General features: G+C 38.0%; 2 protein-coding genes across 2 annotated transcripts in view; one reads left to right on the top strand and one right to left on the bottom strand.

Moving 5' to 3' along the window:
- The first annotated feature begins 3,604 nt into the window (after positions 1 to 3,604).
- Klu (zinc finger protein klumpfuss) overlaps positions 3,605 to 15,812 on the top strand; it is a 66,496-nt gene continuing 54,288 nt past the window's right edge. The window contains exon 1 of the mRNA XM_071698890.1: positions 3,605 to 4,597. The gene's annotated coding sequence lies outside the window, so the exon portion shown is untranslated. The remainder of the gene's footprint in view (positions 4,598 to 15,812) is intronic.
- On the bottom strand, positions 6,061 to 7,831 carry LOC139767922 (probable chitinase 10). The gene is made up of 2 exons (XM_071697664.1): positions 7,753 to 7,831; positions 6,061 to 7,553 (listed from the first exon to the last, which is right to left on the bottom strand). Exons 1-2 carry the CDS (start codon positions 7,757 to 7,759, stop codon positions 6,889 to 6,891), a joined length of 672 nt encoding a protein of 223 aa, XP_071553765.1. The 5' UTR covers positions 7,760 to 7,831; the 3' UTR covers positions 6,061 to 6,888.

Below are 15,812 nucleotides of genomic sequence, written 5' to 3'. Positions count from 1 at the left end.
ATAATACGGTTTTATCAAGTTTTATTCATAAATTGTCCGCGTGATTCGTACAGTATATTTCCTCCAGCCTTCAGTGTGTCTCGTGATTTTATGTATCTCAGCTTTTATTTTCGAATTAGTCACGATAAACGAATACAAAAATGTTGTCGAGTAAAATAATTATGATAGATAATTTGCTTCTTTAGACATACGATTATAAATTGATGCATAATTAAAAGAAATAACATTGATAATAACACTAATATCAAATATTTAGAATCAATAAAATCGATGTAATGGGTAATACCAATTGTTGTAAACATATTACGATAATATTATTAACATATATAATAACTATTTTATTCTTTATACTATATTTTATATTTATTTCATATATCATCCTTGATCTATCAATCGTGTAAATAACATTAGCTATTACATATTCCGAATCGTGGCAATTGAAAGAAAGATATCAGATTAAACGCGACGATGTTTAATTTATGTATAACTTTATATAAATAGATAACTTTATCGTTTATTTGAATGCTCCTAATAAGCCTTCAAATTGTTAGTTCTTTTCTGAATAATAATTTAATAATTAATAAAATATTTAATGTTAAATATTGAAAAATACTTCAGTATAATAAATAAATTAAAATTAAAACTATTAAATTAGTCTTCTGACAGATGTATACGATTATTCGTTATATTCGTGAAGATATTAATTAATCATAAGAGTTAACTTATTCTGTGCTAAAATTAATTGCACAATTTAATTGTACGTAAATTGAAACAAAATATCACATCGTGCACGAAAAATTCGTGATATTGTTAAAATCTACAACTTAATTATTATCCGCGAAGCTTCTACGTAATATATTTTGAGAGAGCTGGTCTCGATACGTCAAACGAGATGATGCCGAATAAACTCGTGTCTGGCTCCACTATCGATACATTAATTAAAACATCAATGCTCGGCCGTGACTGGCAGCGAACTCACGCCCAGATTCAATGATTCGAATTTAATATAACGTAGTACTTTTATTTTGCTCCTCTTCTCTCACTTGACGTATCTCATTCTTCCTTTACGACGCCTGTTTTTAGTCTTGTTCTACAAGTCCGTTTTCTTTCATTCCGTTTACTCTTGCAAAATTTCCCACATACAAATTAATTAAAAAATGTATCAAGAGAGTGATTAATTTACTCAAATAATCAAAATTTTTTTAGATTTGGATTATCTTATTAAATATTCATAATATATCACGCTGTTGCTATACCAATAAAATAAACTTTAAAGAATTTTATATAAATTAAGATATATAATAAAATAAATATATTTATGTAATTTCTGGTGGTTCTATTGCTTAAAATTTAGCATTATATAATATATTATATGCTATATTATCAATGTTTTATTGTCATTAAAACGATATTTGCAATATATTCGAAATTTAGTTTACAATTTATGTATTTCATAATAAAGCATGGAGATATTTTCAGCAAAGAACCCTGTATAAACCTCGCCACCAGTTGCTTCGAAATTACATCACTTCGTGTACAGCTACGCGCAGCGTGGGACACGACGAATAAATCTCAACCCCCGGTGGACGCACCGGGGGCGGTAGCGGACGACTTCCGAGAGGAGCGGAGAATAGAGTAGTACGTGCTCTACCCCTGGAGAAGGGCGCGTCTCTAAGGGAGGAGCCGGGCAGCGAGGATGCCGTCGAGGAGGCGGTGGAGGAGAAGGGACGAAGAGAGGTATCGGAACGTGGCGTGGGAACGGAGGGAGAGAATGCTCGCCACCCCTCTCATCGCCGACTCGCACATCGGAAGGGGAACAACGGGGAAAGCGGGGGAAGGTGAGTTTTGCAACCCCAAGAGATGGTCGACAACGAAAATCGTCGTCGACACTTAGTCGTTTCTCGTTCATTGACACGCGTGGGTTTGTTTTTCAGTCTCGACGTGAGACACGCGAATTCGTTATGTGCGATTCATAATAGAAGAAAAAAAAATTCTAGCTGAAAATTCTTTCTTCCGGTATAAATACATATTAGCCAATTTACGCTTTTACTATTTACCAATTTAGGAAATTTTATTGTTAACTTGTTCTTTATCGACGCGTGCTGTCGTAGCCTTAAAGAAGAGTGCAGAAAATATCGTGAAAGGATATCGTGTACTCTTAGTTCTGAAATAATTCTAGAAATTATCGATTGTTATCATCATTTATCGATTTTTGATATGTTATGAAATGAATGCCGTCTCCCAGAGAAATTGTCAGCTTGCTACTTACATGAAAATCTCTTACGATGGTGGAGGTAATACATCCGTCGTACGTAAATGAGGAGCGAAGTTTTAAAGCGGTGAGTACAATAGATTATATAAAATAGTTCATAAACGATCATATTATTATGTTGCATCATATTATCGAAACATTCGATTAGTTTCGCTAATGAGAATGCTACCACTATAATCCGTGTAGGTAGTCTCGTGTGTGAGACGTTCCATTACATTAATCAATATTACACGTGTATGAAAGTCAAATTCATTGCGCATACCATTTTAATAGACATTTCTTTCAAAAGCCGACTATACAAATGTCCTATTTATGTCTATTCTACAATTGATTTGTTATTCTTGATAGAAGCGTTTTTATACTAAAAAAGATCATGCAATAACATTGATTTTATAAATAATGAATTAAACTGATGTAATCTCAAATTATTCACGTCGGTCAAGTGTTGGCCGTAGTATATAATTAACAATAAGTTGTTGATCTGTATAAAACGTATGCTTGTGTACCGTGAGGCATATTGAGAGGTTTCAAAGGTAAATGTACATGTCAAGAGAAAGAGAAGCCAAAGTAGAGTTTTCTTGCGAACCAAACGACACTCTACGGATACGTATGAGAAACCAAGGTAACGCGCGTAATCGAAGGAGATGGAGGAGCATACGAATCGCGAACGAGAGGCTGAGATCGGTGGAGAGAATGAAGTGGAAAAAGAGAGAACGCGCGCAAGAGAGTCTGACGCGGAGAGAAGAGAGGGTGCCCCATGAAGGGGGAACCCGGAGGAACGAGGGGAGACCGTGCGTGCCCCACTCCCACTGACCCTCTCTCTCCCTACCAAGGCTCGTGTCGCGTGTCCCATCTCCCACTTCTCTCCTACCAACACGTACAACACCGACACCGCCGCCGCCGCTGCCGCGAATCCGGTGTACCCACACGCGCGATCGCGCGCGCCCATGTGTGCATCTGCAAATGGTTTTGCTGTAGTTGGCCGCGCCGGTATCCACGCATTCGTTCCGATGAAAAATGTAGTAGGTATCCTATCGACGTGAAAGAAAGAAAGAAAGAGAGAGAGAGAGAGATAGGGTGGCCCGCGCGGGCTAGGGAAATTGGAGGGGGAGGCACAGGAGGGTACGTCGTACGTGTCGGAGATGCACGCGCGCGCACGACGGTGTGACGGCGGCCACGCGTGTGGTGGAAAGAGAGACCCCGTCGGAAGAGAGGAACGAGAGGACGAGAGAAGAGACGAAGGAGAGAGAGGTGAGACTTCTCCTCGGGGGCCTTAGTCGCCGACTGTCCGCTACTACGCGCGGTGTTAACACCACTATCATCGTCATCGTCCGGTCCTCTCTTTCTCTCCTTCATTGCTCTACCTATCCCTCCCACTCTGCCCTCTCCTCCTTTTCCCTCTCACCTGTTGCGGCGCACCCCTTTGATCCAGTCGTTTTCGTGCGCCCCGCTTGAAGATCGCACTTCGCAGCGACGCGACGCGCGCTACCTCGTTCAGTATCCTTGGAGATTAACTACCACGTGTCCTAGAAACAGCCAGGGTACGACTGGATCAGCGAGATCTTCGAAGGAAATCTCAAATAAAGGACGTCGAGATATCGATTGCTTCGCTTCTGGATAGCAGATCGAATCGAATCGTGGGTATTGATCGAAAAGAAGTTTTAACCGTTAGCTCGCATCACAATGGAAAATTATTGCTTGTGAAAGAGTAGTCTCTCTCGAGAAAGAACTTCCATCTGCAAGAAGTCGTAGTCACTTGTGAATTTCCAAAACGTATGATGTCTGGTCGACGGTTATAATCATTCGAAATTTCGTCGAAATTGGTCTATTTACGGATTATTCACCGAACTAAGATCAATAAATCCATGACACGACGACCATGGACGTGGAAAGTGTCGAACGGAGTATAAACAAGATTGTTATACTCTGCTACGTTCAAGATCTCCGAGTGTACTTCAAATATATGTGTTTCACTCGATATCGTTGAAAGTATCTCTGTAACTGTTTTCACGCAAGCTATGAAAGAGCGACCGCGGCGCAAACTGATGGAACAATTTGTGAGAGATAAGGTTGTCGAAAGCTTGACAACAAAAGAAGTGGAACACTACCGATGAACTTGTGGCCGTGTCAGTTCCCTTTTCATCCTAGTAGAAGTTGACTTGTTTAGAAAGTGAATTTTCAAAAGTGTCAGACAAATGCATATGAGTCCCAAGTGAAGTGGAGTGTTGGCTACGAAGTGTACTGGCATTGAAAGGTGCTCTCCATCTCGTCGTCACCATTGAACGACCGTCGATAAACGGATTCACGCTGCCATCTGCACGAGAGGTGAGATCGTCGCGAAACGTGATTCCTTATCAGAAACTTTATCGAATTTACATACCATTAATTTTATCTTAAACCGGACTCTGCTTACATGAACAAAAAAAGCCATGGAAGAATTAGCAAGTCATTCAGACTGAAATATTCGATTATTTTTTATATTCTAGGGTTAAATGTATTTCTCTAATATATTTTAATTAAAAAGACGAAAGAATTAAAAGACTGTCTTAATAATAGATCGTTGATATGCTGTATTAAACAAAGGTTCGCGACTTCTCATATTTATCAGGAGGGACAAGACTGAATTAGTGATGGAGAAATGTGGCGCTAATTTATTTAACAAACCCAATGCCCGCAGAGTTATGAATATTCTGTTATAATTGTCTATCATGTTTACATTCGGTTAACCTCATTTTACTAAATTGCAAAGCATATCAATATTATTGGCGTAATTTTTGTGTAAGATTATTTAATTGTCTCATATTCTTTCACTTATAAACTATTTATCAAATCTAAGATGCTTGTACAAATTTCATGATGTATTAAAAGAAAAGGAAATTCCTATTAACATTATGAAGCGCTTAAACGTTACTCATGTCGCCAGAGATTATCGGCGGGAGATATCACAAAAGTTCGTCTACTAATTGCTTTGGGACAACGGTGGACGGGGGTGACGTATGCTGCAACGAATGTCATTAAAAATAAATGGCCGTTTGCCTTATCAGAGATCGTCAGTATCGGCGTCTCTGTCTGTCTGCATCTATCGCTCCGAAATATTTATTAACGGTTCCTCCGCCACGTTGACAATTAAATCGGTTCCTTTTGTCCGTTTCGTATACACGTGAACTCAGGCGTCATCCCCGGCTCAAGAACAACGGGGCCCGATTGTAAAGCTGTCAGCGAGAACGATAAGCGAGCGTTAACTTTATGAGCGTTAACCCCTCAACAAAACGTGCGTTTGGTAAAAATAAACTTTCAAATGATATCATTTGCGGAGAATGTGTACCGAGAGCAAGTCTCTCGTACGCGCTCGCGTGCACGCTTTTAACGAGCGGTAATAAAAATATCTAATAAGCTACCGCCACAATAATTAATTCCGGCAATAGCATTAATCGTGGCCATCGAGGCGGCAATTATTTTTAAACGTACTGCCGTTACGCGTTTCATCGTAAAATTCGCTATACTGCCAGTGCTTTTTCTACCCAATATCCCGTAGCGGTGTAAAACGCTGGTTCTCTCAAAAAGCAAGACGCGCATTTACCGCGCATAAACGGAGCCTATCTTTGGAACATTTGGGCCCAGATAAAAATATTATCCGAGATCCTTTATATGTAATACACATATATAATTTTTTTAATTAAGGAAATAAATGCACCGTATTGGACTATATACAGAATATCCATTTCTATAACTTAAAATTAAGATAAGAGGATTGTGGATTTGCTGATATTGATTTTATTTAGCCTCATTATCACTTTCTCAGAGCTCCTAATCCGTAAAATAGATATTACGAACATTCGCGAAAAGTCTCTCGATATTCTGCTCCGAGACTTTCCGCCGTAAGTTATGGCAGACACGCAGGGTATCACATAAATCAAGCATGAGTATGCGGAATAAAAGGAAAAAAAAAGTGAGAGGTGAGGTACGGTAGACACCATAGGTATATCGTCTAACGCAGATACACTATCGCACAATAATAGCGGTGCGTACACGCTCGCGTTGGCACACGCGGGCGATTCGGTACTTACATAATTCGCGCATGTTACAAGTAGTAACGCGGGTAGCCGACATGCAATCCACTCATTCTTTCGCGGTTGGAACTGATTGCATCTGAGATACGGGCAAGGCGGGTAGCTCATAAGAATACGTTAGCACACAGACAGCTCCAGACAAAATAGACCACTCCTTCGCTCCGCAGCGCGCGAAAATCACCTTTTAACCTCGGATGTAATATCTACTTCAGATATCTATATATCTTCATATTGCCTTAATATAAATAGAACTGATGGAAACAGGCTCGTTTATATGTTTCTATTACTTGTTGTAATGCACGTTTAATTTTCATACATCTCATCATGCCTCCTTTAATCTTTCTGCAGAGGGATAAAATTATTCCAAGGAATTCTTTTTATCTTCTAAGTTTATTTTAAATGTAGGTAATTAGTATTCGATAGTCTGACACAAACATGGCTCTTTCATAGTTTTACAAAGTTTCAATCAGGCTGGATTATTTTTTGCTGATTTTTTGAACAAAAATGTTGTCTCCTTTATTTTGCAATACAGAAAAACATCTTAAATTAATTTACACATTTAGCTTTGTCGGGAGTAGTGCACGTCTTACTCGTGCGATCAAAGTGAAGACCGCCATAGCAATACTTTAGAACATAGTTACCATTACTACATTCATGATACATATTGCAGTGACATTCGTGAGGGAGTTTAACGCCATTCGAGCATAATTCCAGATTTCCACAATTTCCACCCGCACGATTTCCAACGCAATCTTGGCATGTGCGACTGAAGCACTTATCCGCAGGACAATATTCCAAACGCTTTTCACCGTTTTCGCACACGTAGAACATCCTACAATTGTCTGTTTCGTGAGGTATTTTGGACCGCGGCCAATTGCCATTTTTGTCCTTTCCAGGACACTGAGCGCAACCGGCTTGCCATGGCCAATCGCAGACCTGTTCGCGCCTATTGTAGTGCAACCTTTTATTCGGGTCTCCCGCGGTCATCAGAGGACAGTCTTGTAAGACTCCTTTACCCAGGAAGCACTTGTAAAACTTCGTACAATCGGTTTCATGTGGAAGATTAGTCGTGATGTTTGTCTCTGGGAATGGGCATTTTATCGGAATGTCCTGGTAAACTCCTTCCTTCTGAATCGATTCTTCAGGTTGATATTCCTTCGCAGTAACCTCAGTCCAAGATGCCAGGAAGGCGATAGCAATTACGTATATTCCTGTACCGAACGAAGTTATTGCTAAGATGTCAATCGTAGTACAATCAGATTGTCGACTTTTATTACAATCAGCAAAATGTCAATTATTTATTAAATTAATAAATTTGAATTAATAAAACTCTCGGCATGTACGATGTAAATGTATATCTCTATCGTTTTATTTTAATAATCTTATTACGGAGATACGTTAAGCGCTTACCCTTCATCGCCTATTGTCCAGTCAGTCCAAGATTTGGAAAAAGAAAAGATGTAACGTTCGTTGTAACACCTTTCTCATCGGTTCAAATACCGTGACTGGTTAAAGTCAAACGGACCGGCTTTTATAAATGTACATTATCGCGAACAAGGATTATCATATCTATCGATCTCTATCAAAGATACATATTTCCTGTTTATGTGAAAAAATATTATCCGTATCATTTAGCAGAAAAATCTTTATGCAACGTCAAATTTTAGTCATGAGTAATAGCAGTTTTTGTACGTCATCCGTAAAACAATAGTTATGACATGAAAATTTGATTAATAATGAAACCCTTTATCGTGCAATTTTTATCGTTAAATTTGATTTGGTCAAACGTGATTTATAAATACTAATGATAAAAGATACGTAATAATTTAAAGAGGCGCAAAGATAACTCTATTGATTTTTCAGATGTTAGATAAAAATCGAATATTATCGATCAAAGATACGTAATAATTTAAAAAAGCACAAAGACACCTCTTATGATTTTCAGATGTCAGATAATAATCGAAACTCAAAAAACCTTTCATCACAAATTCCTAACGTATTACTGTACTTCCCAGTTGTTCCATTGTGATTTAAGGATATACATGAATCATTGAATTCAATATAATCTTCTGTCACCAAAGTCTTGGACTTTTACGTCATATCTCAATTAACCTTTGCTTATAACGTTATAACGTTATCAAAGCACAATCTGCATTACTATCAAATATCATATAAAAGAAAGAAAAAACGAATAAGAATTTCTCACATAAGTTTAAATGAGTAATCGGTTAATCTTGCGGATACACCGAAATATCTCCGTGCCAATGAAGAGACAGTTGCAATGACATTAAAATACGACGAAATACGGTCAATCCATCGCCGTTGTCGAGAAATTTTGACTCCGACATCGTTGCGCGGTGTATTGTAACATTGTAACTCCAATCCAATATTTCGGTAGCATAATAATAATCAACAGTTGACCGTTCTGCAGGCGATTCATTGTTATGCTAGGTATAACATATAAAATCGTTATTATCGTATTTTACATATCCGAATCAATATACACGCATGAGTTTATTATTCTATATGTAATTATATCGCTTTATAATTACATCTTTCTTGAATCTGCACAACATTAAAAAGATTGTAAATATGTCTGTGTATCATCTCTCTCTCTATCAACTATCATCTATTGTTAAATTTGAATGGTATAACTACTGTGGTATAGTCAGTCTGTTTAAGTTTAGCATAAATGAATTAGATGTAATAATTAAAGTGCAATAAATTAATTAAGCTTCCAACAATGTTAAAAAACAATAAGCTAATTCTACTTTTAATTTTTGTAATATTATGTGAAAAGAAAAATAAAAATACGAAATTACGAGAATATTAGATATCTAAAATTAAGCCAAGTATGTGAATGCCTATTGCTTAATTCTAAGTAGCATCAAACTATCATTGTTCATTAAGTACTGTGACAATCACGACAAATTATTTTCGTTCACAATTATGTTTATATTATAAAAATTGAATTTTGTTAGGAGAAAAGAGGCTAGAGTTATAATCAATAATATATTCTTCAACATCACATTCTCTATGAAGGGATTTCGACATCGATTGATTGATTTTATTCGCGGTTTATCATCACGTAGCGGTACATGAACAAAACTGCAATGTGAAATACAATGAAGTGAAAGTAGTTTCGAAAGAATGAACTTGTTTCACCGGATCTATTATTCCTGATTTATTGGCGATGTTATGACGGTGGTGGCGTTCGATACGAAGTTTGTTTGCGATATGTCAACGCTGTAAAAAAATTCCAATATTGCCGTTTGCGGGGTAATGTAACGGCAATGCTTCAGTTAACGTTTGAACGCGTTACGATAATATATTCAATGCTTTAGAAATATCTAATACGTCCGTCGCGCGCATCCGTCATTTTATGTTGCGCCTAAAATTTAATATTTGCACAATTAGAATTTTTAATAGTTATTTATATTAACGCAAAATCGATTCTGCATTCTGTATATAATTTAAAGTAATTTAAGTTACAAATTTGTAAAAAATTAAATACTATTTCGTGTCAATTTCGTTTTATCATGTTATTATGTTTCGATATTAATACTTTCTTGATAAAATACTTTCTTTTTAACCTTTACATAATTTATAACGTTATAACAATATTATTATTTATAATTTAACAAAATCTAACAAGACGGATCTACGTTCGAAATTCCAAGGACAACGGAATCGTAAGTTTCGATATGGCCTAGCTATACAGATACCATTCGATCATAAATCCCCACGCAATTCCGGTTATCGCATCGAAGTAGACTGCCACTCGGCGGCAATTTGTTATCGGCCGATTTATTGCATTTCAGCGGCTGTCGCGGCACGTCGTGGTAAACGAAAGTATCTATTCAGGATTGCGATTTCTGTCGACAGAGTATGTCAGTGTACTGTGAAGAAATGCCAATGCACTACGCCATAACCCTTTGATCGCCATACGTACCTACCAGTAGCATAGCAACTGGGGGCTGGATGTACCGACCTTATTGTATATGTGCACCATATATCACTAGCTCTTGCATGCTCGAACTCGCACGCACGCACGTACGCACGCATGCACGGATGTACGGATGCCTAGGGGCTGGATTACGTGCACGCGTCATACGTATAAATACGTTCCGCGTAGCGATCATATGCGCGCAAGCATCGTGTGTGCGTGTATGCGCCTGCCCTAAAGGTGACAGATGCGTAGCGCGCACGCATTTGCGTCCCGGCACGCGAGCACCCTCGCACGACTCTTTTCTCTCGTACTGCAGACTTGCCGAGCGATTCCGCCATCGTTCAATGAGACGGTGCGTCTTGCGATGCATATAAACTGCATCCTGTGCAAAAGATCTGTGAAAAAGATCTGTATAGTTCTTCAAAATTTATTATTAATAAAGAATAGATTTCATAAAGCACACTAAAACAATATAACTATGCTCATGCTCTATGCTTTTGCATCTAAACGTATATTTTAGACACGTGATAAGAGAATAAATTATTATAAATAAAGTCAAAGTTAATGTAAGATAAAATAAATCACTGACGATGAAACACAAAATACTTTTCACAAACAATCTTTAAATATTTTGACTTAAATATTCTTTAATTAATTATTTTACCTAAAAAATATAAAAGCAAAGAAAAATGTTCATTATAATTGTAAAAAATTGTATGCTCATTGCTTAGTCTTTTCTGTAATACTCAAATTAATTTGTTTTCTTGATTTTACATTTCAATTTCCATCGAATAATAATGTTAATTGTACCGCAATTACCAATTTCTTGTGCATCTCAAGATGCGTAAGATACCGAATCAGATCGTGTAATCAAAAAGCGAAATCGCTACGCTACGTATCCGTCATGGTCATCGTTGCCGCGAGGATGGCCCGAGGTTTGTACATAAAAAGATCCGTACACGCGAGAGAGACACGTGCCGCAGGAATCGCAACTTTGGCGGAGCAGCTGGCGAGGCGAGCCAAAAGAAACATCGAGGAGTTTCCTAGTCTAGACCTAGATCCGTCTCTAGACGATCACATGGACGGGCAAGCAAACGGACAAACGGAAGGGAGGGAGAGAGAGAGAGACAGATCGCCAGACGTAGGGCCCAAAAGATCACGACGACGGTAGCACGTGCCCCATTCAAGACGCCGTCTTGCTGCTAGGGGCCCCTCCACCCTCGTAACTTAGCCTCACCTAATCCAACCTCCTTCTAGCCGGAACTATTCAACCGGTGACGAGGCGAGCTCTTTGTGACCTGAGTTCGATCAAAGTAGCGCTAGTACTGATTCAGCCGCCGCCGTCTCGTTTTCTTTCACGCTTTTTTTTATCGCGCCACACATCAGGAAGTTATAACGTCCGTTGCCTTTCGACGGGGCCTGCGAGGCCCCCCGAACTTAAGACGGCTAATCAGCGCGAAATAATAGAACGGGGAACGGTAATAAAGATTGGGTAGTGTGATGTTTCTGCTTTCAGCGCGTAACTAGTCCAATACCTCTCGAAACTCTGATGTTCTTCAATATCGTGGCTCGCGAAAGGAAAGGGGCATAAATTTTTTGCCGAGACATGTGAAATACATATATACAGATAAATTTAGTTTTATAGCTGCAACCATATAATTACAGAATATGTAGGTACTTATAAAATGCAGGGAGTTGATTAACAATTCTTTTAAGTAATTCATTTATCGATTCTTTGATCATGTTGAAATCACAATCTGCTTAACAAAATAAAAATTTATTTTTATCTGATCTAATTTTAAATATCAAGTATTTTAATAACCATATATCAAATTTACATTTCTTACATAAAGATGTAATAAAGAAATTATATATATAATTTCAACATATTAAATTCAATATCAAAGATAATGAGAAGTGAATAGAAAAACAATCAAGAGAGTATGGCACATCGTTTGTCAAATCTGGCATAGAAACCGCAAGTTGACATACATCCTGCCGCTTTACTCCGAACGTTCACCCGTGTCTCCATTTTCCCTTTTCTTCAAAGAAAATCCGACTTTCCAATAGTAAGTGCCAATTTGTCAGAGGTTCGCAGATAAATGGACATTTAGCACGCGTAACCGCCCCCGCACATAAATCAGAAAAAAAATATTAGCTTTTAGAAACGTTTACACGCCCTTCAGAAGCCTACAAGGGATTGCTTTCACTGCCTCTTGTAAACTCGGTGGCCATAAAGATTCGGAAGCTTTTTGACAGCTTTGACTTTTCTTTCGGGATAGCGAAGAGGGGGTAGAAAGGCAATGGGTCAACGAAGCTGGACCGCCCGTTGTTCCTGTTTGCACCATTTAAGGACAATGGTACGCGAGCTACGCGCCTTGAAATTGTAGTGGACATCGCCGTCCCGTTCAAAGAACCGTAAAGATCGCGGGATGTTCACTCGCAATAGAAAAAGAGAGAAAAGAAGAACGACGAAAACCAACTAAAGGAGCATAAACCTTCCTAACACCAGGTCAGGGTTCTTTCCTCAAGAGGCGTGTCATCGCCATGGTCATAAATTTATAATTCCCCAATTTAGCCAATACAAGAAACTCCTTCTTATCTTTTATTGTATTGTAGATATTCTCTTTTTTTCGCATTTTGTGCAGTAATCCGTAAAATTTAGAAATTATAAGTATCAAGATTCAAACATTTATATTTGCGCTTTTTCTTTGCAAGATTCGATATATACATGTATGTACTTCTTATATTATTCATATTTGCTACAACTATTGTAAATTGAAATAAAATAATTATTTATTTTTTCTTATGAATTACACACTCCACATTATTCTTTTCTTGTTTAGAAATATATGATTAAAATTAAAATTGATTTAATTAACAAGTATATCTAAATTAGCAAACATAAGAGCACAAATTCTATCTTTTTAAAATATTTAATCATTCCTAATATTATTTCTCTATAATTCTGTTTATTAAAACTTTACTTTAATATCCACGCTAATTGAAAAACAAAGCGACAGGCTAGTAACTTGATCAATAATGCGTTTTAAGCATCATAATTTTTGTTACATATCGTTCAGCCTCTCACGCAGTAGTCCAGGAATAATGGTGATGGCCTCTCATTAGTTCTCGGAACACTAAATCCGTCCGTCTAATTACATAGCGGCCAAGGCAAGTCTCGTATGAAAACGACCGCGCGAAGCAATGATGCCATAAGAATTTCTCTCTGAAATCCCAGAGAGTGTAGGTATTTTTATTTGATTCTCCATCAATCAATACCGTTACACAATTATTTTACATAAAACATTTATGATATTTTAATATATTTTGCGTATCAATTGAAGAAATCTACGAGAAATCGTGAGGAACTCATGACGATAATTTTTAACGTTTTGTGAAAACATGCCATCTGAAAGTCACGACATATATATATTTATCTTGTAACATTTGCTCAAAAAACTTCAATTTTGGCATAATCATCATCAATAACGAGATATGTTGTCCAAAAAAATCCTCTATTATATGAAACGTATTTTCAATATCTATATTATACTAATACGTGTATATGGAGAATTATAAGATGCAAAAATATGAAATAAGAAATAATTCTTTTTAAATTTTTCGCATTGCGATAATTTATGCTAAACGTTCATTCTGCGTCATAATATCACCGTGCTCGCATGACGCGTCGCTACTGGACGTTACCGCGGTTAGTAATATAGCGGCGGTGAACCAATTCAGGTTTCTTTGGGGCCCGACTTCTCTTTTCACGTCGCCTCGAAAGGAGAGCTCGATATTCTTTCAGAAGAGCGATAAAGGTTTCGCGCGCCCGGGCGCACGTTGAAAGGAGGACTCTCGCAGCGTGTGAAACCATCGGCGCGATCTGCCGCGGGCGATCGTTAATAATAAGGCTTCATTATGGCCCGCGGAGCAACAGTACATAGCGTACAATTACGCGTCAATTCTGTCAACGTGTATCGTCACATCGCGGGATACCTATGCTATTCCTGAAAAGAATTATAGACATTCATGCGGTACACACATACGCCGGCCGGGCCGTGGTATGCAAGTTTCTTACAATTAGAAAATATTTCTTTTCGATCTACAACACATGTATGTACAATCATAAGCATATCGAGATTTTTCCTGATCACGCAGATTATTTTAACATTGGCAAAAGACATCGTCTTTCATTTAAAAAAATTGTACAGTCTAAATCACTTACGATATTAGTATCTAAGATCTTATGGCTGCTTACAATATTTTAATTACATCATTTTAGTATTTTTGCACATTAGGTTTACTAAAAATTTTAAATATGTTTACAATTTTTAAATATTTGTATCTTTTTATGATTATATCTTTAGATTCTTGGGCAGTTAAACAAAATTTGAAATCTCTTAAGCTTTAACAATTTGCAAAAGAGGGAAAGAAGGAACAATTTCCCTTTCTTTTCCAGATTACTCTGATCAAAAGATTTTCTCAGAGCATTGATATAGCGGTGAGGCCCCCCACAAGATCATAATTATCTTCGCAGATCCTTCGATGCCTAGAAGTAGACGTAACGCAACATGACGGGCAACTCGGCGTTGCGCACCTCTCGCGAAAGATACAAATTGAGATAGCTGCATCACACAGAGGGCTACATCGCACCCCTGCGGCTTCGTTGTTCCTGTGCCATTGTCTCGTGAATACGTGTACGGTGAGGGGGCGGAGGGGGCCCTAAAAGGCACGTACACGCGTGGTTTACACGCGGAGTACAAGGCAAGCTGCAACAGCGAGCGCCTCATCATAACGGTCGCCGACGAGGTCACGGGGAATACGGGCGACAGGACAGGCAGCCAGCCCGAGGGCCATTATTGTGTGCGGACGACGATCTTTATGTGAGATCTTACACGGGGTCCTGTGGGGCCCCCTTTTCCGTCCTGCGTCGCACGCCCAGTACGGAGGGTGCTGCGGTTTCGCTATTTTTCTCTCCCTCATCAATCCCTCCCGTTCTTCCGTGCACTGAAGCCCTCTGTAATCTCTCTCTCTCTCTTCGTACTTGGGCACCCTCTCTTCAACGTCCTGTAAATCTCTTTAGGCGTTGAAAAACACTATACATAAACGTGAAGAAGGAAGGATTTTATGACCGGGAAAAAAGTCACCGATTGATAACCCATGACTTCACTAACAATAAGTTAATATAAAATAGGTTTTTAACACTCTTGTCTGGCTTCAATTGTTTATCCTGGGTGTATAACAGTCCTAAAGCCTTTATCAAAGTATATAATAGTTCTCTTTTTTTTTTAGAAAAATTATTCTCATTTTTTTAAAAAGAGAAAAGAAGATCGGTACAAAAGAATTTTACAAAATCTATTTTTATTATACCTTCTTATATCTTATTTCTCTTCTCATTTAATGTAATGTCTAACGTTACTCTAACGGGGATTCACTATCTTTGAATTAAATTATCCAACAAAGTAATTATCCTGGGGTACAACGAATATCTTTACTCATCTCTATCTTTTCGTTATCC

This window comes from Temnothorax nylanderi, unplaced genomic scaffold (assembly GCF_030848795.1).
Source record: "Temnothorax nylanderi isolate EJ_2023f unplaced genomic scaffold, tnyl_v1.0 TNYL_tig0002_pilon, whole genome shotgun sequence".
Classification (NCBI taxonomy): Eukaryota; Metazoa; Arthropoda; class Insecta; order Hymenoptera; family Formicidae; genus Temnothorax; species Temnothorax nylanderi.
The sequence above is the reverse complement of the archived record's forward strand: the minus strand, read 5'-3'. Positions and strand labels throughout refer to the sequence as shown.